We start from the raw sequence: 23,239 nt of genomic DNA on the forward strand, positions 1-23,239 counted from the left end.
TTTAGTATTAATCTTTTGGATTTCTATCTGTAGATTTAGAATAATTTCTAATTTTTCATTTATTTTGTCATTTTGTTCTTGTATTTTCTTCCACAATTCTTGTAAGTTTTTTTCTGTGTTTTCTCTGGTCTGTCTCTCAATCCTTTTAAGATACCTAAATATAATTCTTTTGAATTCCTTATCAGAGAGTTCCAATGCTGATTCTGGTAAAGTGGTATTCAGATGCACAGACCAGGATGGAATTCCTGCAAGTCGAGAAGGTGGGTAGAAGTGGGGGATGGTCACACCTCTGTACAACAAGAGTGTGTAGGCTATAAGTATAACAAGGAGAATATCAAACTTTTCCACTAGTTAGCCTCCAGTACAACTGCGCATTGGGTTCTCAGCAAATGGAACCCACTCCTAGATCACATTCTAGGTACAATGCCGCTTGCATGTATTCAAAATGGTCTCACTCTCTGCATGTGAATATTTCAAAATGTCTGCACCCTAAGAATAGCTGCCTCAGTCTGTCAGTCTTTTTGTCTCCTCTTCACTATTTGCTGTAAGGTTCAGTGCTGAGAGAGAGAAATCAGGCTGGTAGAGTTTTGAAAGAAAGTGTACTAAATCATCTGCATGCAGATGGGCTGAGACCAGAATGGTATCAGCCCCAGATGAGCTCAACGGTGCATCAGCCACAAGCTGGGGTAGGTGAGAGATTTAAGCAGGTCTTGGTCAAAGGTAAGAGGAAGTTTTTCAGCAGTCCTATTGTGGTAGAGGAGACCACAGTTATTTTAGCAGATGTCCATCTATGTTCCTGGAACTGTACGTTTCAGTCATTTTTTGCGGTATTGCTTATTTTCAGAAAAGGGGTTTAACCATGGTTCTGCTATACAATTTCCTTTCAGGAGAGAAAAGTGCCAGGGGCAAAATTTAAAAAGAACAGCAGAAGAAACAACATAAGAGTTCCAAACCAAGATTTACACTTACATTTTCCTTTCTGGTTGTTAAGTACCAGTGCAGTCCTTGCCCATGCAGTTTTTAGTGAGCAGAGCTGGTTGTTAGATTGTTACCGGGATACATTCAAAATGGCTATGCCTTCAGGGCAGCCAGCAGTCTACAGCTCCATTTGTCTCATTATTCACTGCTTTCATTCAGGCTCTTTTACTGGTTAGTATTTAATCCACTTATTTATTCTTCCCTTCAAAGCTCAGGGTTCCAGGATCGTCTTCTGTATTGGTTTCAATTGGTTTCTCATTGCTTTGTTGCAGAGGGTCTGTGCAGCTTATCTGCCTATTCCTCCATATTGCTGGAACTCTCCTCTCAAAGACTTTCTTATCACTTGGTTTCTATGTGCCTTTGGATGCCAAAGCAGTCTCACACCATCATTGCCTTTGTGATCCTCTATCCGGTTTCTCTTAAAACATAGACCACAGGAGTGGAAGGAAGCATGAATGGTAGCTTAAAGGTTATAGTTGAAGGATCACAAAAATCAGTCCCAATTGAGAATATTATCTAAAAAATGATTATGTGTTGGGCACTCCAATTGTATAGTTGTGATAGAATTCTTTGATTTAACAGATTTTGAAAAAGTGATAAACCAAGAAAATCCTGTTGACATTACTATTTTGGCAGACATGCATGGAGAAATTTCTGCTCTAAAGTAGTTTCACTAACACATTGCTTTGGGGTTTCCATTAATGTTATCTGAATAAACTATGAAACCATTGGTAAAGGCAAAGATACACAAACTGCTACAGACACAGTGAAACAAGAACAATGAGAATTATATTTACTGAGTATTTACCCTGTGCAGGATCCTAAACTTTCCTTCTTTCTGTACATAATTTAATTTACTCTACCTAAAACCCATCAGTATGCTATTATTAATCTTAGTTCACATGTAAAAATAGAGGTTCATCATAGTTAAAAATTCTCTACAATGTGACAGAGACAATGAGAGTGAGATACAGCTTTTTGGGACTCTTCAATCTGAGCAGAAAAAATCCCTTTGTGATTTCCAGAGCAAGATGGCAGATGGTACAATTTCTGTGACATATTTTGATAAATTTCAAAACAGACAATGTCATGAGATGGATTTCTTTTCAAAAGGTTGCCCAGTCATTGCAAGCCTTTTAATGAGGAATGAATTGGCAGGGAGTACTCAGAGGGTGCTCTGGCCAGGAACTCACACTCCAGAGACAGGAACTGTAAGTAAATCTCACTTCTGCAACTCTATCAACAAGTGGCATTTTATGGTTGGATTCCTGGGTGCAAATATTTGCAAATATTGTTGCAAATTACCTGAATAGTAGGAATGGGCTCTTATTAGTGAAATTATTGGTAGTCAGGTAGTTTTATTTGAGAGAAACTCCTGTCCTGCTTAAACCAAGTGTAAAAATCCAAAGAATGGTAATGGTCTGTGAAGAAGGTAAATAATTGAAAATATGGTTGTAATAAGGTTAAGAATTTGTAAGGATTTCTGCTGCCTGATGAAGATTAGAAAGATAAAAGTATCTTTCCTATGGACTGGAGGCTTTCACAGAATGAGTTCAGGCAAAAAGATGAGAACACACACAAGGAAGGAGAAGACATGAGTTTCTGGATGGAACCTGAAGAGAGCAGTTTGTAAGCACCCATTTAGGTCCTTGCTTGGTGAGAAAAGGAGCTCTGGTGGCATAGTGCCTAAGACATTTGACTGCTAACCAGAAGGCTGGCAGTTCAAACCCACCAGTCACTCCTCGGAAGGGAGATTGAACAATCTACTTCTGTAGTGATACCACCTCAGAAATCCAAGGAGGGATTGCTATGAGTTGGATCCAATTCGACAACAGTGAGGGTTTTTTGTTTGTTTGTTTGTTTGTTTTTGAGAATGTCTTACTCAGAAAATGTATGTCATCCACAAGTATAGATCACAAATTCTGAGGTTTGCTTTCCTTGGAAAGTTAATTACCAAAACACAAAACAAAAATCTTTCTCCATGTTATACTTGATGTGGTGGGCTTAGGCTAGATTTCAGCAGGTATAGGGTCAGGTTTCCATTCAAGGCCAATAGAATTTCAATGCTGAGAATGACATTTTCCAGGAAGATGTTGAATGCAGGCTGATGTGGAATCTGGGGAGGGGTTTGGAGAGTCTGAATTTGTACTATCATCCCATAGAAATGTGACAGAGTGGACAGCAGCATACCTCAAGGAAAAGAAGAGAGAAAAACAGTCTGCCCTGCTTCGCCTAACAATCAAAGCTAACATCCTTTCACCCAAACTTCTGACCCCAAAAGGATGAACCTTCCCCAAGAAAATGGTCAGCATGCACATAGCTTGATGAGAAGCAGCATGTCTCCAACTGAGAGCAAACCTCATACTCCTGTGAAGTCTGTGGCTTTTGCATCCAGCAGTTTCACATCCAAGGTACCGTTCTCCTATATCCATTCTTTTCTCCTCCCTATGCTATGATGAAGGAGCTCTGGTAGCATAGTGCCTAAGGCATTTGACTGCTAACCAGGAGGCTGGTGGTTCAAACCCACCAGCCACTCCTCGGAAGGAAGGTTGGGCAATCCTACTTCCGTAGTGATAACTGCCTCGGAAACCCAAGGAGGGGTCGCTAGGAGTCGGGGTCGACTCAATGGCAAATAACAACAACAACAACAACATCTATGATGAAAGGGATGATCAGAATGTGTAAAAGGTTTTTCATATAACCTTCAATTCTATTAACTTAAATTCTATAATTTAATCCCGAACAATTCCTCAAGGGTCTACTTGGACACAATGCCAGATTCTGACTCTTTTCCTTCTGGCACGTGTTCAAGACATAATTTCAGTCTTTAGGAGGGTTATTGTCTTTGGTTATTATTGTGGCAGAGAGAGTGCTGGAAAGATGCAAGAGAGGTAGAGATGGAGATGAAAGTGAGGTTACCTCTATATCCAATCTTCATTTCCACTTTTTCTCCCTGACTGTCTAAGATTTTGTGTTCGCCATTCCCTACTTCTTCCAAGATTACATGTTATCACGTAAGCTACTATCTTTTTTGAGGATACCTTTCTCCTGTCTCTTCTCTGATTCATGTCTTGTTAGGTGCCAATCTAGTTTTTTAGCTTGTATGAATGACACTGATACAACACCCCAAGAATACATCAAGTAGTTCTACGTTTGCTCTCACAGCACCCTTTACTTTGGCTTTATGTTATTTATCACAACCATAATAATTACAGGTTTCTCTACTTTATTAGACAGTAAACTCTGAAAAAAGGTTCATTTTCCAAGTTGAGCAGAGAGCTTGAATGTAAATCAACATCCCTGGCCCACCCAGCTTCTCTCATGGACACTGGCTTGGAAGGGACTCTGTGACACTGTTTAAGTTCCTATCTTCCTATCACTATGAAACAAATGGACATTTTCATGTCCATTGAAACCTTTGCTGTGACTGAAATTCTCTTGAACACAGAAATTTCTTTCAGAGTCATATAAGTCCATGACCTCACAGAGCAAAACTGAATGTGAGACAATTTTTAATTCAACATCCAGGCTCTACCACAGGATTTCTAGTAGGACATTCCTGATCACTCTCACTATGACCCATGAGGGGATCAGGAACACTTGTTCATTCATCACAAGTTTTTTCAAAGACATTTTCTGCCACTTGGTTTCTTCATGCTTTTATATTCCAAACTAGAAGCATACCATAATTGTCTTTATGATTTTCTGAATATTTCTCTTTAACTATAGACCACAGAGTGGCAGGAATCATATAGAGAAATGGTACCATAAAGCAGTACAGTTCAGAGATCACAAAAATCAATCACCAACTGCAAATATTATCCAAAAAATAAGATTATGTTTTGGATACCCAGAGTGCACTATTGTGATAGTAGTGTCTAATTTCACTGCTTTTCAGGTGATATAACAAAAAAATCTTGTCAATTAAATGGCATTAATACCTTTGGCAGATGTGTATTGAGAAGCTTCTCTGGTTTCACTAACACGTTGGTCTGGGGTCCATTAATAATATGTGTGTGAAGAAAGAAGCAGTGGCTAAATCCCAAAGACTCACAAACCTCTATGTCATTGTTGTTGTTGTTGTTAGGTGCCCTCAAGTCAGGACAGACTCATAACCACCCTATATACAACACAATGAAACACTGCCCAGTCCTGCACAATCCTCACAAGTATTATTAGACAAGAAACCTCAATAGATACACTGAAATAGTAAGGACAATATGAGAATCACATTACACCAGTTTCAACAAGTGGCACTTATGGATGAAAATATTTGCAAGTATTGTTGCAAATTATTCTAGTAGGATTAATGGGCTCTTCTTGATGAAATTAATGGTACTCAGGTAATTTTATTTGAGGGGAACAGTCCTCTCTGCTTAAACATATCATAAAAATCCAAATAATCATAATAGCTTGGGGGTGTAATGAGAAGTTGAAAATGTGGAAGAGTTCCTGATGCCTGACACTGACTAGAAGAATTGCAGTATACTGCCTGCAAAATGGGAATTTTTACAGAATGATTTCTAGCACGATGGTGATGAGAACATGTATGTGGAAGTAGACACATGTTTCTTGATGGTGCCTGAAGAGCTGTTGGTAAGCACCCATTTAGGTACTTGCTTCGTGAGAAAGGCTTACTGAGAAAACATCTTCTTCCACAAGTACAGATGACACCACCCTCAGGTTTGTCTTCCTTAGGGCCTCATAAGATTTTTACAAATAAAAATTATACAAAAAGAAAGCTATCACTGAGTTGTACCTGACAAGGTGAGTTTAGGCAAAGTTGCAGTGGGTGTAGGGTCAGGTTTCCATTCAATGCCAGTATAGTTGCAATGACCAGAGAATGACATTCTTCAGGAGGAGGTTGTAATGCTGGCAGAGGTGGAATCTGGGGAGGTGGTTAAAGAGTTTGACTTTGTACTCTCTTCCATAGAAAAGTGACAGAGTGGACAGCAGCCTTCAGGAAAAAGAAGAGAGAAAAGAGGTCTGTTCTGCTTCTCTTCACAGTCAAAGTCAACACATTTTCACCCAAACTACTGACCCCAAAAGAATGATGCTTCCCCAAGAGCAAGGTCAGCCTGCACGTACCTTACTGACCAGCAGCATGTCTCCAACTGAGAGCAAAACTCCTAGTCCTGTGTTGTCTCCAGTATTTACATTCAGCAATTTCATATCCAAGGTACCATTCTCCTATTCCTGCCACTTTAGCCTACCTACACTATGATCAAAGGTTGGGCAATCCTACTTCCATAGTGATACTGCCTCGGAAACCCAAGGAGGGGTCGCTATGAGTCGGGGCTGACTCGACGGCAAACAACAACAACAACAACAACACTATGATCAAAGGGATAATGTTGTTGTTGTTATTTGCCATCGAGTCGGCCCCGACTCATAGCGACCCCTCCTTGGGTTTCCGAGGCAGTATCACTACGGAAGTAGGACTGCCCAACCTTCCTTCCGAGGAGTGGCTGGTGGGTTTGAAGCGCCAGCCTTCTGGTTAGCAGTCAAGTGCCTTAGGCTCTATGGTTTTCCATCTAATTGTAAACTCTATATACTTAAGTTTTATAATTTAATCCTCAAAGATTCCTCAAGGGCCTACTTGGATGTACTACCATATTGTAGTTACAATTATCATAGAAAGAGAGTGCTGGCAAGTAACTATACAAGTAGATATGGACATGAGAGGAAACTTATCCCCTACATCTCAGGTTTATTTCCACCTTTTCCCTTTTTCTCTTTGATTGTCTTTCAGAATTTGTGTTCACCAATCCATGCTGCTTCCAAGATGACATGTTTTCACTTACTCTGCTCCCTTTCTTGAGGATCCCTTTCCCTTGTCTCTTCTCTGGCCCAAGTCTCTTCAGCTGGCAACCTAGATTTTAGCTCATGTAAATTACCTTGATACACCACCCCCAGAATACATCTTGTCCTCCCATCATTGCTGTCACAGTACCATTTTCTTTGGCTTTATGGTAGTTATCATCACAACAGAAGTGAGTGCACATTTCTCTACTTTATCAGAGAGTTGTTATTGTTGTTAGGTGCTGTCGAGTTGGCTCCAACTCATAGCAACCTTATGTATAAGAGAACAAAACATTGCCCATTCCTGCACAATCCTCACAATTATTGGTATGCAAGAAACCCCTCTAGACACAGTGAAACAACAAGGGCAATAGGGAATTACATTTGGTAAGTGTTTACCCTGTGCAGGATTCTTTTTTAAAAAAATTTTTATTCTGATTTGGGTGAAAGTTTAGAGAGCAAATTCACTTCCCATACAGCAGCTCACACATACTTGTCTCGTGACATCGATAGCAATTTCCCACAGGGCAACAGCTCCCCTCTCACTTCCTCCCCATAGTTACCTCTTCCCTGTGTCCTTCACTCCCACACACTCTTGCCCCCTGAGCTGTCTCCCTGTGCATACACAGTTTTCCTATTCTCTCATGAATGATCTCTCCAAGAAGTGTATCTACCTAATGTAAATGTTCAGCTCATATGCCTGTCTTCTGTTTGGCTGGAAGCCACAGGAATGGGTTCAGTTCCAGATCTGAAAGCCGGCTTTGGGCCATACTCTCAGGGGTTTCACCAGGCCCTATCAGACCAGCAAACCTGGTCCCTTTTTTTAAATTTATTTTTAACTATTCTGAGTTTTGTTCCACATTCTTCCACTCTAACCAGGATCACCTACGCAGATTCCCCTCTGAGTGGTTGACAGTGGTAGCTGGATACCATCTAGTTCTACTGGTCTCAGTCACACAGGCTGAGGATTGCATGGTATACCAGTTACTTGGACTAATTGTTTCCATGCATCTTTGGTTTTCTTCATTCTTCTTTGCTTTGAATGAGGAGAGACCCATCGTTGCATATAGATGGCCACTTGCAAGATTTTAAGATCCTAGTCAGTACTCACCAAAGTAGAATATGGAACAATGCTTTTGTGAGTATGTTATGCCAACTGAGCTTGATGTCCACTGTGACTATGGTCCTTGGCCCACAGATCCAACTACTTGCTCCCTCTGGGTAACTGGCTGTGGCCAAGAAGTGACTACAAACTTGTCCCTTGTCAGCTGTTCTATATACCTATATATTCTTACAGAATTTATAAATGCACTTGTAGAAACATTGTCTGTCAACCCTAAACATGGTCATGGGCACACTACCCCCTGCATAGACATATCTAATTGTTCAGCCTGACTACCCATCTATCCACCCATATATCAGTGTTTGCTTTCACTGACAACACAGTACTGTATGTGCAAAAGGGTTCATCTTTGTTGTCTGTATCTCCCATGTAACTCTCTATGACTTCTTCTTCCTCAGTGTCACTGTGTTGATCACTTACATTTGGTATGTTGCCCTTCTCTTCAACCAAATCAGTACTTGACTCTACCTATCTAACAATATTCTCTCACCTCCCACCTTCCCCCACCCTCTCCCACCTGGTAACCAGCAAAGAAAACTTCCTTCCATATATAAGCCTTTCCTTGACTTTTTACAATAATGGACTAGTACAACATTTGTCCGTCTGTGATAAACTTATTCACTCAGCATAATGTCCTCTAAGTTCATCCATGTTATGCAGCGTTTTTCATTCTACATTATTCTATAGGGTTGCATAGTATTCCATTGGGTGTATGTACTGTAGTTTGGTTATCCATTCTTCTGTTGATGGACACTAGGTTGTTTCCATCTTTTTACTACTGTAAATAGTGCTGTGATTAACATGGGTGTGCATATATCTGTTCTTGTCCTGGCTCTCACTTCTTTAGGATATATACCTAGTAATAGAATGGTTGGGTCAAATGGTATTCCTAATTCCACCATTTTCAGGAATCACCATATTGCTTTCCACACTGGTTTTACCATCTTATGGTCCCACTAGCAATGTATGAGAGTCCCAATTTCTCCACATCCTCACCAGCATTTGTTATTTTCTGGCTTTTTGGACTTTGCCATTAGTGCTGGGACAAGACGGTATCTCATTGTCATTTTGATTTGCATTTCTTTAATGGCTAATGATTGTGAACATTTCCTCATGTGTTTATTGGCCTCCTGAATATTCTCTTCAGTAAAGCATCTATTCATGTCTTCTGGAATGAGGTCTTCTTGATGAAATTAATGGTGCTCAGGTAATTTTTATTTGAGAGAAACACCTCTTTTGGCTTAAACAAAGTTTAAAATCCAAATAATAGCTTTTGAATAAAACCAAAAGTTGTAAATATGGTTGAAAATGTGGATGGATTACTGATGCTTGATGCAGACTAGAAGGACTGCAGTATAATACCTGTGAAATGGGAACCATTACAGAATATTCTCAGACACACTGGTGATGAGAACATGTATGTGGAAGTAGACATTGGTTTCTTGATGGTGCCTGAAGAGCAGTTGGTAAGCACTCATTTAGGTACATGTTTGGTGAGAAAGGCTTTCTGAGCAGACATCATCTTCCACATGTACATGACATTGCTTTGAATTTTGAATTCCTTAGAACCTTGTAAAGTTATTTACAAATACAAACTTATACAAATAAAAAAACTACCACTGAGTTGTGCCGGACGAGGTGAGTTTAGGCAAAATTGCAGTGGGTGTAGGGTCAGGTTTCCATTCAAGGCCTGTGGAATTGCAATGAACAGAGAATTATATTTTCCACGAGAATGTTGAATGCAGGCTGATGAGGAATTTAGGGAAGGGTTTGGAGAGTCTGAATTTGTACTATCATTCCATAGAAAATAAACAGAGTGGACAGAAGCATACTTCAAGGAAAAGAAGGGAGAAAAACAGTCTGCCCTGCTTCACCCAACATTCAAAGCCAACATATTTTCACCCAAACTTCTGATCCCAAAAGGATGATGCCTCCCCAAGAGGAAGGTCATCATGCAAGTACCTTACTGACCTGCAGCACATCTCCAACTGACAAAAAAACTCCAATTCCTGTGATGTCTCCAGTATTTTCATCCAGCAGTTTCACATCCAAGGTACCGTCTTCCTATTACAGTTCTTTTTGCCTCTCTACACTATGCTGACGGTGATCATTAGAATCCATAAATGCTTTGTCATCTAATCTTCAACTCTATAAGCTTAAGTTCATTAATTCACTCCCCCAAAATCCTGTAAGGGCCTACTTTGACATACTACTACATTCTGATTCCTTTCCTACTGGCATGTGTTCACAACAGAATTCCAGTCTTCAGGAGGGTTATTATCTTGGTTACTATTATGCTAGAGAGGGTGCTGAGAAGAAGCTATAAATGTAGAGATGCATATGAGAGGGAGGTTTTCTCCTGTATCCCAGCTTCATTTCCACCTTTTCCCTTTTGCTCTCTGACTCCCTTTGAGAATTTGTGTTCATCATTCCATGCGCCATCCAAGATTACATGTTTTCCCATCTCTCATCTCTTCCCTGGCTCAAGTCTCTTCAGTTGTCAAACTAGATTTTTATTTTTATTACTATTTATTTTTATTGTGATTTGGGTAAAAAATTACAGAGCAAATTCACTTTCCATACAGTAGTTCACATACACTTTGTCTCATGACATTGACCACAATTCACCACAATGCAACAACTCCCCTCCCCCTTCCTTCTTCCCTGTGACCATCCCTCCATGCACCCCTGTCCCCTGAGCTGTCTCCCTGTGCATAAACAGCCCTTCTTTCTCCCACGATTGTTCTCTCCAAGAAGTGTATCTACCTCAGGGAAATAGGGAAATGTTCAACTCATATACCTGTCTATTGTTGGCTGGAAGCCACAGGTGTGGATTCAATTCCAGACCTGAAGGACAGCTAGGGGTCATAGTCTCAGTGGTTCCACCAGGCTCTATCGGACCAGCAAACCTGGTCCCCTCCCCCCCTTTTTTTTTCTCCAAATGATTTTGAGTTCGGTCCCACATTGTTCTCCCTCTCTATCCAGGATCTCCTTCATAGATCCCCTTCCAAGTGGTTGACATTGGTAGCCAGGCACCATCTAGTTCTTCTGGTCTCATAGTCATATAGGCTGCAGATTGGATGGAGTACCAGTTGCTAGGACTAATCGTTTCCATGAATTTTTGGTTTTTATCGTTCTTCTTTGCTCTGGTCGAGGAGAGACCCATCATTGCATCTAGATGGCAGCTTGCAAGCTTTTAAGACCCCAGTCACTACTCGCCAAAGTAGGAGGTGGAACAATGTTTTGTGTACTATGTTATGCCAATTGAGCTTGATGTCCCCTGCTATTATGGTCCCTAGCCCACAGGTTCAACTACTAGGTCTCTCTTGGTAGCTGGCTGTGACCAAGCAGTGACTACAACCTTGCCCCTTGTCAGCTCTACTATACACCTGGGAATTCAGATCATTCACATGAACTTACAGGACCTTTGTCTGCTAACCCTATACATGCTCTTGGGTACACTCCCCACTTCATAGAGATACCTACTAATTCAGCCTGTCCATCTATCTATCTACCAATATACCCATGTTTACCTTCACTGAGAAAGCCGTATCAAACTAGATTTTTAGCTCATGTAAATTACCCTTATACAACACCCCAAGAATATGTCACATCCCCATATCTTTGCTCTCAAAACACCCTTTACTTTGGCTTTATGATATTTATCACAACCATAATAATTGCAAGTTTCTCTACTTTATTGGACAGTAGGCTCCGAATAAAGCTTTCTTTTGCAAGTTGAGCAAAATATCAAGAAGAAACAGATAATTCACATCTCTTTTTATCAAATCTTATGCCTGGTCCCTTTTCATCTGGCATGATTTGCCCCACTTGGTCTTAGGCAGACAGAGCAGACATGTCTACATTTGTGAGCTGAATCTCAGAGAAACTCAAGAGGGGGATAATGACTGTCTTCATCTAACCCAATTCTAGCCTAAAATTGCACATGTGACACTTGCTACTGTGTGTACCACCACCATCCCACACATACCAGTTAAAGAAAGCCTTTCTGTATACAAGGCTTCTCATTATTTCTTTTTGGTCATATCTGTTATTGTTAATAGTATTGATTTTGCCGTGTGCTCCAAGAAGCCATATTGCCTTCTGTCATTCTATATGTAATTATGGAAAGATGGAGTTAGCAGCCTGATCCTGTTCATTATTTTGGCACTGAGTTCCATGGTGGAAACTTGGCTAGTCATTACCACCTAAGGCCCAAGGTGGTACTGCTACTTCAATGGAAATTGACATCTCTGGACCATCCTGGTTTTCTCATGGATACTGGCTTGGAAGGGACTCTTAGACACTCTCTAAGTTACACCTTACTAACATTACAACACAGACATTTTTATGTCCATTGAAACCTTTGCTGTGACTGAAAGCCTCCTGAACATGGGAATTGCTTGTAGGTTCATATAATTCCATGGTCTCGTAGAGTGAAACAGAACGTATGGCCATTTTTTCTTCAGCATCCAGCCTGTAGCATAAGATTTATAGCATAGCATTTCTGATCAGTCTTCCTATGATACACTAGGGGATCAGGAAACACTTGCTCATTCATAGTGAGTTTTCTCAAAGATGTTTTCTATTATTTGGTTTCTTTATGCTTTTAGGTTCCAAACCAGAAGCACACCATAATTGTCTTTATGATTTTCTCTCATGTGTCTCCTAAAGTTTAGACCACAGAGTGGCAGGAGTCATGTAGAGAAATGGTCGCATAAAGGGTACAGTTGAGAGACCACAAAAATCAGTCACCAATTGCAAATATTATCCAAAAATAAGATTATGTTTTGGATACTCAGAGTGTACTGTTGTGATAGTAGTGTTTGATTTCACTGCTTTTGAGAGGTGATGCATCAAGAAAATCTTGTTGATGAAATGGTGTTACTATCTTTGGCAGATGTGTATTGAGAAACTTCTTCTCTGGTTTCACTAACGTGTTGGTCTGTGGTCCATTAATAATATGTGCATGAAGAAAGCAGCAGTGGCTAATTGCCAAAGACTCACAAACCCCTATGTTATTGATGTGATTAGGTGCAGTCAAGTCATCTCAGACTCATAGCCCCCTATGTATAACAGAATGATACACTTCCCATTGCTCCACAATCCTCATAATTATTGGTATGCAAGAAACACCTATAGACACCATGAAACAACAATGACAATATAAGAATTACATTTACTAATTACATTTACAATTACATTTACTTAATCCTTCCTTCTCTCTGTACATAATCTCTTTTACTCCACCATAAGCCATCAGAATGCTGTTGTAAATCTCAGTTAATATGTAAATATTGAGGTCCATAATAGTTAAACATTTGCTACCACAGAGACAACGAGAGTGAGATGCAGTTTTTAGAACACTACAATCTGGGCTGAAAACATCCCTTTGTGATTTCCAGAGTTCAGTTGCAGAGAGCACAATTTGTGTGCTATAGTTTGATAAATTTCAGAACAGTTAGGGTTATGAGTTGAACTTCTTTCCACCAACTATCACTTCAAGTTTTTTAAAGAGCAGTGAATTGGCAGAGGGTGGGCAGGGGTGCTCTAGTCAGGAACTCACACTCCAGAAGCCTAAAGTCTAAGTAAATCTCACATCCACCCCTCACTCAACAAGTGGCACTTCTTGGATACAAGTATTTGCAAATATTGTTGCAAATTATCAGTAGGATGAATGGACTCTTCTTGATAAAATTTCTGTACTCAGATAATTTTACCTGAGGGAAACTCCCCTCTCTGCTTAAACAAAGTGAAAAATCCATATAATCATAATACCTGGGAATAAAATGAAAAGTTGTAAATATGGTTGAAAATGTGGAAAGATTCCTGATGCCTGATGCACATGAGAAGGACTGCAACATACAGCCTGTGAAATGGAAACTTTAACAGAATGATCTCAGACATGATGTTTGTGAGAACACATACATGACAGGAAACGTGGGTTTCCTGATGGTACCGGAAGAGCAGTTGGTAAGCACTCTTTAGGTACTTGCTTGATGAGAAAGGCTTATGAAGCAAACATTGTCTTCCATAAGTACAGCTGACATTGCCTAAGGCTTGCTTTCCTTAGAGCCCAGTCATGTTATTTACAAATACACATTTATATAAACAAAAAATTACCCCTGACTTGTGCCTGACCAGGTGAGTTTAGAGAAAGTTGCAGTGGGTATAGGGACAGGTTTCCATTCAAAGCCAGTACAATTGCAATAACCAGTGAATAACATATTTCAGGAGGAACTTGTAATGTAGGCTGAGGTGGAGTCTGGAGAGGGGTTTAAAGAGTTTTACTCTCTTCCACAGAAAAGTGGCAGAGTGGACTGTGTGCTTCAGGAAAAAGAAGAGAGAAAAAAAATTTGCCCTGCTTCTCTTCACATTCAAGATCATCATATTTTCACCCAAACTTCTGACCCAAAAGAATGATGCTTCCCCAAGAGCAAAATCTGCATAAACTTACCTTACTGACCAGCAGCTTGTCTCCAACTAAAAGCGAAACTCCTACTCCTGTGATGTCTCCAGTATTTGCATCCAGCAGTTTCACATCCAAGGTACCATCCTTCTATTCCCATTCCATTTGCCTCCCTACACTATGATGAAAGGGATAATTAGAATCTGTAAATTGTTATTCATCTAACTCTCAACTTTATACACTTAAATTCTATTCTTTTATCCCCAAGGATTCCACAAGGGGCTGCTTGGACATACTACCAGGTTCAGACTTCTTTCCTACTGCCATTTGTTCATCACATAATTCCAGACTTCAAGAGTTATTGTCTTTGGTTACTATTGTGGTCAAGAGAGAGTGTTGGCAAGTAGCTAGAGAGGTAGAGAGGGAGCCTATCCCCTAAGTTGTTGCTGTTGTTAGGTGCCATTGAGTCATCTCTGACTCATAGCAACCCTATGTAAAGCAGAATGAAAGACTGCTTGATCCTGTGCCAGCCCCATGATCCTTGCTATACCTGAGCCCACCATTGCAGCCACTGTGTCTATCCATCTTGTTGAAGGCCTTCCCCTTTTTCATTGACCCCCTACTTTACCAAGCATGATATCCTTTTCCAGAGAACGATTCCTTCTGCCAACATGACCAAACTAGGTGAGACGAAGTCTGGCCATTCTTGCTTCCAAGGAGCATTCCGGCTGCACTTCTTCCAGGCCAGATTTGTTAGTTCTTTTAGCAGCATGGTATTTTCAGCATTCTTCTCCAACACCACACTCAAAAGCATCGACTCTTCTTCGGTCTTCCTTATTCATTGTCCAGCTCTCATATGCATATGAGACAATTGAAAATACCATGGCTTGTGTTAGGCATACCATAGTCTTCAAAGAGATATCTTTGCTCCTCAGCACTTGAAAGAGATCTTTTGCAGCAGATTGGTCCAGTGCTATATGTCGTCTGATATCTTGACTGCTCTTTCCATGGCTCTTTCTATGGTGTTAATCACAGAACCAAGTAACATGAAATCTTCGACAACTTCAATCTTTTCTCAATTTATCTTGATCCTGCTTATTGGTCCAGATGTGCAGATTTTTGTTTTCTTTATATTGAGGAATAATCCATACTGCAGACTGCAGTCTTCAATCTTCATCAGTAAGTGCCTCAAGTCATGCTCACTTTCAGCAAGAAAAGTTGTTTCATCAGCATATCACAGGTTGTTAACGAGTCTTACTCCAATCCTGATGCCACGTTCTTCTTCATATAGTCCAACTTTTCAAATTATTTGCTCAATTTGGTGAAAGGATACAACCCTGACACACTTCCTTCTTGATTTTAAACCATGCAGTACCCCCTTGTTCTGTTCAAACAATAGCCTCCTGGTCTATGTACAAGTTCCTCATGAATACAATTAAGTGTTCTGGAATTCCCATTCTTTTCAATGTTATTCATAATTTGTTATGATTCACACAATCAAATGCCTTTGCATAGTCAATAAAACACAAGTAAACATATTTCTGGTATTATTTGCTTTCAGCCAAGATCCATCTGACATCAGCAATGAGCCCTCTCACTCCATGTCCTCTTCTGAATCCAGTTTGCATTTCTGGTAGTTCTCTGTCAATATACTATTGCAACCACTTTTGAATTATCTTCAGGAAGATTTTACTTGCATGCGATATTAATGATATTGTTTGATAATTTCCACATTCTGTGGGATCACCTTTCTTTGGAATGGATATAAATGTGGATCTCTTCCAGGCAGTTGTCCATGTAGCTGTCTTCCAAATCTCTTGGCATAGCCAATTGAGTGCCTCCAGCGGGGCATCCATTTGTTGAAACATCTAAATGGGTATTCTGTCAATTCCTGGAGCCTTGTTTTTTGCCACTTACTTCAGTGCAGCCTTGCCTTCTTCTTTCAATACCATTGGTTCTTGATCATATGCCACCTCCTGAAATGGATGAACATCAACCAATTCTTTTTGGTACAATGGCTCTGTGTATTCCTTCCATCTTCTTTTCATGTTTCCTGCACCATTCAATATATTGTCCATAGAATCTTTCAGTATTGCAACTTGACACTTATTTTTTTTTTCTTCAATTCTTTCAGCTTGAGAAATTCTGAGCATGTTCTTCCCTTTTGGTTTTGTAACTCCAGGTCTTTGTACATTTCATTATAATAATTGACTCTGTTTTCTTGAGTTGCTCTTTGAAATCTGTTCAGCTCTTTTATCTTGTCATTTCTTCCACTAGCTTTAGCTACTCTTCGCTCAAGAACAAGTTTCAGAATCTCTTCTGACATCCATTTTGGTATTTTTGTCCTTTCTTGTCTTTTTAATGACCTTTTCCTCTCTTCATGGATGATGTTCTTGATGTCATCCCACAATTCTTCTGGTTTTCTGTCATTGGTGTTCAATGCATCAAATCTAATCTTTAGATGGTCTCTAAATTCAGAAGGGGTATATTCAAGGTCATATTTAGGCTCTCATAGACTTGTTTTAATTCTTCAACTTCAAGTTTAACTTGCATATAAGCAGTTAATAGTCTGTTGCACAAACATCTCCTGGCCTTGTTTGGGCTGAAGACATTGAGCTTCTCCATACCTCTTGCCACAGATGTAGTCAATCTGATTCCTGTGTACTCCATCTGGCAAAAGTCCACGTGTATAGCTGCCATTTGTATTGTTGAAAAAAAGGTATTTGCAATGAATAAGGTTTTGGTCTTGCAAAATTCTATCATGTGATCTCATGCTATTTTTATCACCAAGACCAAATTTTCCATCTACCAGTAATTCTTCTTTGTTTCCAACTTTTGCATTCCATTCTCCTGTGATAATAAGCACATTTGGATTGCATGTTCAATCAATTGCAGACTGCAGAAGCTGGTAAAAATCTTCAATTTCCTCATCTTTGGCTTTTGTGGTTGGTGCATAAATCTGCATAATAGTAGTATTAACTGGCCTTCCTTGTATACATATGGATATTATCATATCACTGACAGCATTGTACTTTAGGATAGATCTTGAAACATTCTTTGTGATGATGAATGTCACATCATTCCTCTTCAACTTGTCATTCTCAGCATAGTAGATCATTTGATTGTCTGATTCAAAATGGCCAAAACTGGCCCATTTCTGCTCACTAATGCCTAGGATATCAATCTTTATGCATTCCATTTCACTTTTTACAACTTCCAAATTCCTAGATTCACACTTTGTACATTCCATGTTCTGATTATTAATGGATGTTTGCTGCTGTTTCTTCTCAATTTGAGTTATGCCATGTCAGCAAATAGAGGTCCCAAAAGTTCTGCTTTATTCATATTATTAAGGTCAATTCTACTATGATGAAGCAGCTCTTTCCCAGTCATATTTTGAGTGCCCTCAGACCTGAGAGACTCATCTTCCAGAACGGTATCAGACAATGTTTCAGGGCTATTCATAAAGTTGTCCAGTAATATACCAGACAGTGTTTCACTGCTATTCATGAGGTTTTCACTGGCCAATTCTTTGAGAAGTGGATGGTCTCTTTCTTCTTCTGAGTCTATCTCAGTCTGGAAGCTCTGCTAAAAAACATCCACTATTGGCAACCCTGCTGGCATTTGAAACAACAGTGGCACAACCTCCAGCCTCACAGCAACATTCAAGCCACCACAGTATGACAAGCTGACAGACAAGTTCTTCTCCCTTAGTTTTTCCAAACCCCTCAGCTCACTTCCTGGCTTTCCCCCTTACCTGTATCTGGCCACTGGCCCTGATTTCCCCTTCCTGCCTGAAGGCTCTGTCTCTCCCCTTACTTGTATCTAGCCGGTGATCCTTGGCTTCCTGCTTCCTGCCTTGGGGCTCTGTCTCTCCCATATATCCCAGCTTTATTTCCATGTTTTCCCTTTTCTTCTCTGTCTTGGGGAATTTGTGTTCACAATAGCATGCTCCTCCTAAGATGATATGTTTTCACATATGCTACTCCCTTTTTTGAGGATCTGTTTCTCCTGCCTCTTCTCTGGCCCAAATCCCTTCAGCTACCAACCTAGGTTTTAAGCTCATGTAAATTACCTTGACACACCACCCAAAGAATACATTATGACCTCCCATCTTTGCTCTCACAGCACTCTTTCCTTTGGCTTTATGATAATTATCACAACTGGAATAATTGCAAGTTTCTCTATTTCTCTACCTTATCAGAGAGGTGTTGTTGTTGTTAGGTGTCATTGGGTTGGCACTGACTCATAGCTACCCTATGTACAACAGAACGAAACACAGCCCAGTCTTATACAATTTTTACAATTATTGGTATGCAAGAAACTTTTATAGAAACAATGAAACAACAATGACAATATGAGAATTACATTTAGTAAGAGTATACCCTGTGCAGGATTCTTAATCCTTCCTTCTCTCTGTACATAATCTCTTTTACTCCACCATAAACTAACAGAATGCTATTATCAGTCTCAGTTCATATGTGAGTACTGAGGTCCATAACAGTTATAAATGTTCTACTATATCACAGAGACAATGAGAATGAGATGCAGCTTTTTAGAGCTCTACAATCTGAGCTGAAAACATCTCTTTGTGATTTCCAGATTTGAGTGGCAGAGAACACATTTTGTGTGATGTATTTTGATAAATTTCAGAACTGATAGTGCTATGAGTTGGATTTCTTTCCATAGTCAATCACTTCAAACCTTTTAGTGAGGAATAAATTGGCAGAGAGTGAGCAGGTTTGCTCTACTCAGGAACTCACACTCCAGAGGCCTGAACTCTAAGTAATCTCACATTCACCACATTCTCAAGAAGTGGAACTTCATGAATGCAAATGTTTGCAAATTTTGCTGCAAGTCATCCTAGTAAGGTGAATGGGCTCTTCTTGATGAAATAAATGTAATCTTATTTGAGGGAAACACCCCTTTCTGCTTAAACAAAGTATAAAAATCTGCATAATCATAGTAGTTGGGGAATAAAATGAAAAGTTGCAAATATGGTTGAAAATTTGGAAGGATTCCTGATGGCTGATGCAGATGAGAAGGACTGCAGTATACTGCCTGTGACATGGGAACTTCAACAGAATGGTCTCAGACATGATGGTGATGAAGACACATACACAGAAGGACATAAGGGTTTCTTGATGGTGCCTGAAAAGCAGTTCGGAAACACCCATTTATGTTCTTGCTTGGTGAGAAAAGGTTTACTGAGCAAACATTGTCTTCCACAAGTACTACTGTGATTGCCTTGAGGTTTGCTTTCCTTAGAACCTAGTAGGATTATCTATAAACACAAAATTAAACAAACAAAAAACTAATCCTGATTTGTGCCTGATCGGGTGAGTTTAGGCAAAATCACAGTGGATGGGGGGTCAGGTTTCCATTGAAGGCCAGTGGAATTGCAATGGCCAGAGAATGATATTTTTTGGGAGGAGGTTATAATGCTGGCTGAGGTAGAATCTGGGGAAGGAGTTAGTGAGTTTGACTTTGTACAATCATTCCATAGAAAAGTGACAGAATGAAGAGCATGCTTCAGGAAAAGAGGGGAGAAAAGAGATCTTCACTGCTTCACTTCACATTCAAAGTCAGCACACTTTCACCCAAACGTCTGACCCCAAAATGATGACACTTCCACAAGAACAAGGTCAGCGTGCACTTACTTACCAACCAGAAGCACATCTCTGAGACCAAAACTCCTATTCCTGAGATGTCTCCAGGATAATCATGCAGCAGTTTCATATCCAAGATACCATTGTCCTATTCCTGTTCCTTTTGCCTCCCTACACTATGATGAAAGGATAATTCGAATGTGTAAATGGTTGTCATCTAATCCTCAACTCTATACATTGAAGTTTTATAATTTAATCCCCAAGGATTCCTCCGGGGCCTACTTTGACACACTACCAGATTCTGACTCCTTTCCTACTCACATTTGTTCATGCCATAATTCCAGACTTCGAGGTTTATCAGTTTTGGTTATTGTTGTGGTTGAGAGACAGTGCTGGTAAGTCGCTAGAGAGGTGGAGATGGATATGACAGGGAGGTTATCTGCTACATCCCAGTTTTATTTCTCCATTTTCCCCTTTTCTCTCTGTCTTTGAGAATTTGTGTTCACCATTGCATGTTCCTTCTAAGATGGCATGTTTTCACACGTGCTACTCCCCTTTTTGGAGGATCCCTTTTCCTGTCTCTTCTCTGGCCCAAGTCTCTTCAGCTGCCAACCTAGATTTTTAGCTTGTATAAATTACACTGATACACCACCGCCAGAGTACATCAAGTATACCCACCTTTGCTGTTACAACACCCTTTACTTTACTTTTATAGTATTTATTGCATCAGTAACAACTGCATGTTTTTCTACCTTATTGGACAGAAGGCTCAGAATAAACATACTCTTTCCAAGTTGAGCAAAAAATCAAAAATAAAAAGGCAACTCACATCTCCTTTTATCAAATCTCATCCCTGTTTCATTTTCATCTACCATGATTTGTCCTGCATGGTTACTGGAAGGCAGAGCAGACGTGCTTCTATTTGTAAACTGAATCACAGGGAAACTCAAGATGGGAAAAACAATCCTCTTTTTTTAATCCAATTCTACCCTTAAATGGCACATTTGACCTTTGCTGCAGCATGCACTACCACCATCCAACACATATCAGTTGAACAAGGCCTTTCTATATACAAGGCTTCTCTTTATTTCTTTTTGGCCATTTTTGTTATTATTCTTAGTATTGATTTTGCTGTGTGCTCCAAGAAGCCATATTGCCTTCTGTCATTCTATATGTGCTTGTGGGAAGACAGAGTTAGCAGCCTAATCCTGTTTGTTATTTTGGTACTGGATTGCATGGTGGAACCTTAGCTAGTAATTATCACATAAGGCCCAAGGTGATAGTGCTACTTCAGTGTAAATGGACATCACTGGGCCACCCTGCTTCTCTCAGGAATCTGGTTTGGAAGCTACTCTGTTACACTTTCTTAGGTCCCATCTAAATATGACACAGGCATTTTTATCTCTATTTAAACACTCATGGTGACTGAAATCCTCTTCCATATGGCAGTTCCCTGGGGAATCATTATCATTCATAGAGTGTAACACAGCATGAAGTCATTTTTTTTCTTCACCATCCAGCTTCTAACATAGGATTTCTAGCAGAACATTCCTGGTTTCTCTTTCTTTCTCTCTCTCTCTATGACCCACTAGGGCAGCAGGAAACACTTGTTCATTCATGGTGACTTCTCTCCAAGACATTTTCTGTCACTCATTTTTTTTATGCTTTTGAATTCCAAACCAGAAACACAATGTTATTCCCTTTGTGATCTGCCATGTCCCTCCTAAACCTTAGACCACCGAATAGCAGGAATCATGTAAAGGAATAATAGCAGAAAGGGAAATAGTGTGAGAGATCACAAAAATCAGTCAACAATTGAGAATATTATATTAAAAAAAATACATTATTTGGGCACTCAAATTATACTTCTGTGACAGAAGTCTGTGATTTAACTGATTTTGAAAAAGTGGTACATCAAGAAAATTCTGTCAATAAAATGATATTACTACCTTTGGCAGAAGTGAGTAGAAGAAGAGAAACTTCTCTAAAGTAGTTCCACAAACATGTTACCCCGACACTTTCATTAACCATATCTGCAAAAGTATGAAGCATCTGCTAAATGTGAGACTTGTATTAGACATTGTAAACAATAAGGATAACATGGGAATTTCATTTACTGAGCATTTACCCTATGCAAGATTCTAAACCTTCCTTCTTTCAGTACATGATATTATTTGCTCTGCCTAACACCCATCAGAATGCTACTGTTAATCACTTATCATGTGAAAATTGGAGTCCATCACAGTTAAAATTTTCTATAGTGTCAGAGACACCAAGGCTAAGATGCAGCTTTTTGGAACTCTACAACTTAAGCAGAAAACATTCCTCTGTGATTTCTAGAGTCAAATGACAGATGCTATAATTTCTGCAATATATTTTTTTTAAGTTTTATTGTGATTTGGGTGAAAGGTTGCAGAGCAAATTCATCTTCCGTACACCAATTCACAAACACTTTGTCTCATGACATTCACTGCAATTTCCCACAATGCAATAGCTCCCCTCCCACGTCCTCCCTTTAGCCACCTCTTCCCTGTATCCTTCCTTCCCATGAACTCCTGGCCCCCAACCTGTCTCCCTTTTACTCTTCTATGATTGTTCTCTCCAAGGAGTGTATCTACCCAATGTAAATGTTCAGCTCATATGCCTACCTTTTGTTTGGCTGGAAGCCACAGGAGTGGGTTCAATTCTAGACCTGAAGGGCAGCTAGGGGCCATAGTTTCAGGGATTTCACCAAGCTCTATCAGATCAGCAGACCTGGTTTTGTGTGTGTGTGTGTGTGTGTGTGTGTTTTACATGATTTTGAGTTTTGTTCCACAATGTTCTATCCAGGATCTCCTACATAGATCCCCCTCCAAGTGGTTGACAGTGGTAGCAGGGCACCATCTAGTTCTTCTGGCCTCATAGTAGTATAGGCTTAGGATAGTATGGTGTACCAGTCCCTTGCACTAATTGTTTCCATGTGTCTTTGGTTTTCTTCATTCTTCTTTGCTTTGGATGAGGAGAGACACATCATTACATCTAGATGACTGCTTGCAAGTTTTTAAGATCCTAGTTGCTACACGCCAAAGTAGGATGTGAAACAACATCCAAAAATCAGTTGGATTCCTCTACATCAGCAAAGAGATTGCTGAAAACGAAATAAGGAAATCAATATTATTTACAATGAAACCAAACCAACTCACTGCCAGTAAGTCAATTCTGACTCACAGCAACCCCTCCTTGGTTTTCCCAGGTGGTATCTCTACAGAAGCTGATTGCCCAATCTTCCTTCCAAGGAGTGGCAGGGTGGCAGTTGGGTTTGAAACACTGCCTTCTGGT

General features: G+C 39.9%; 1 protein-coding gene across 1 annotated transcript in view; it reads left to right on the forward strand.

The window, feature by feature from the left end:
- The window catches only part of IFI16 (interferon gamma inducible protein 16), a 278,742-nt gene that overhangs the window by 166,409 nt on the left and 89,094 nt on the right, over nt 1-23,239 (forward strand). The window contains 3 exon segments of the mRNA XM_042781890.1: nt 5,912-5,966; nt 9,763-9,956; nt 14,394-14,451. Coding sequence (XP_042637824.1) covers nt 5,912-5,966; nt 9,763-9,956; nt 14,394-14,451 — 307 coding nt within the window.

Source organism: Orycteropus afer, unplaced genomic scaffold (assembly GCF_000298275.1).
Source record: "Orycteropus afer afer isolate SDZICR_OR568_19922 unplaced genomic scaffold, OryAfe1.0 scaffold00193, whole genome shotgun sequence".
NCBI classification, from domain to species: domain Eukaryota; kingdom Metazoa; phylum Chordata; class Mammalia; order Tubulidentata; family Orycteropodidae; genus Orycteropus; species Orycteropus afer.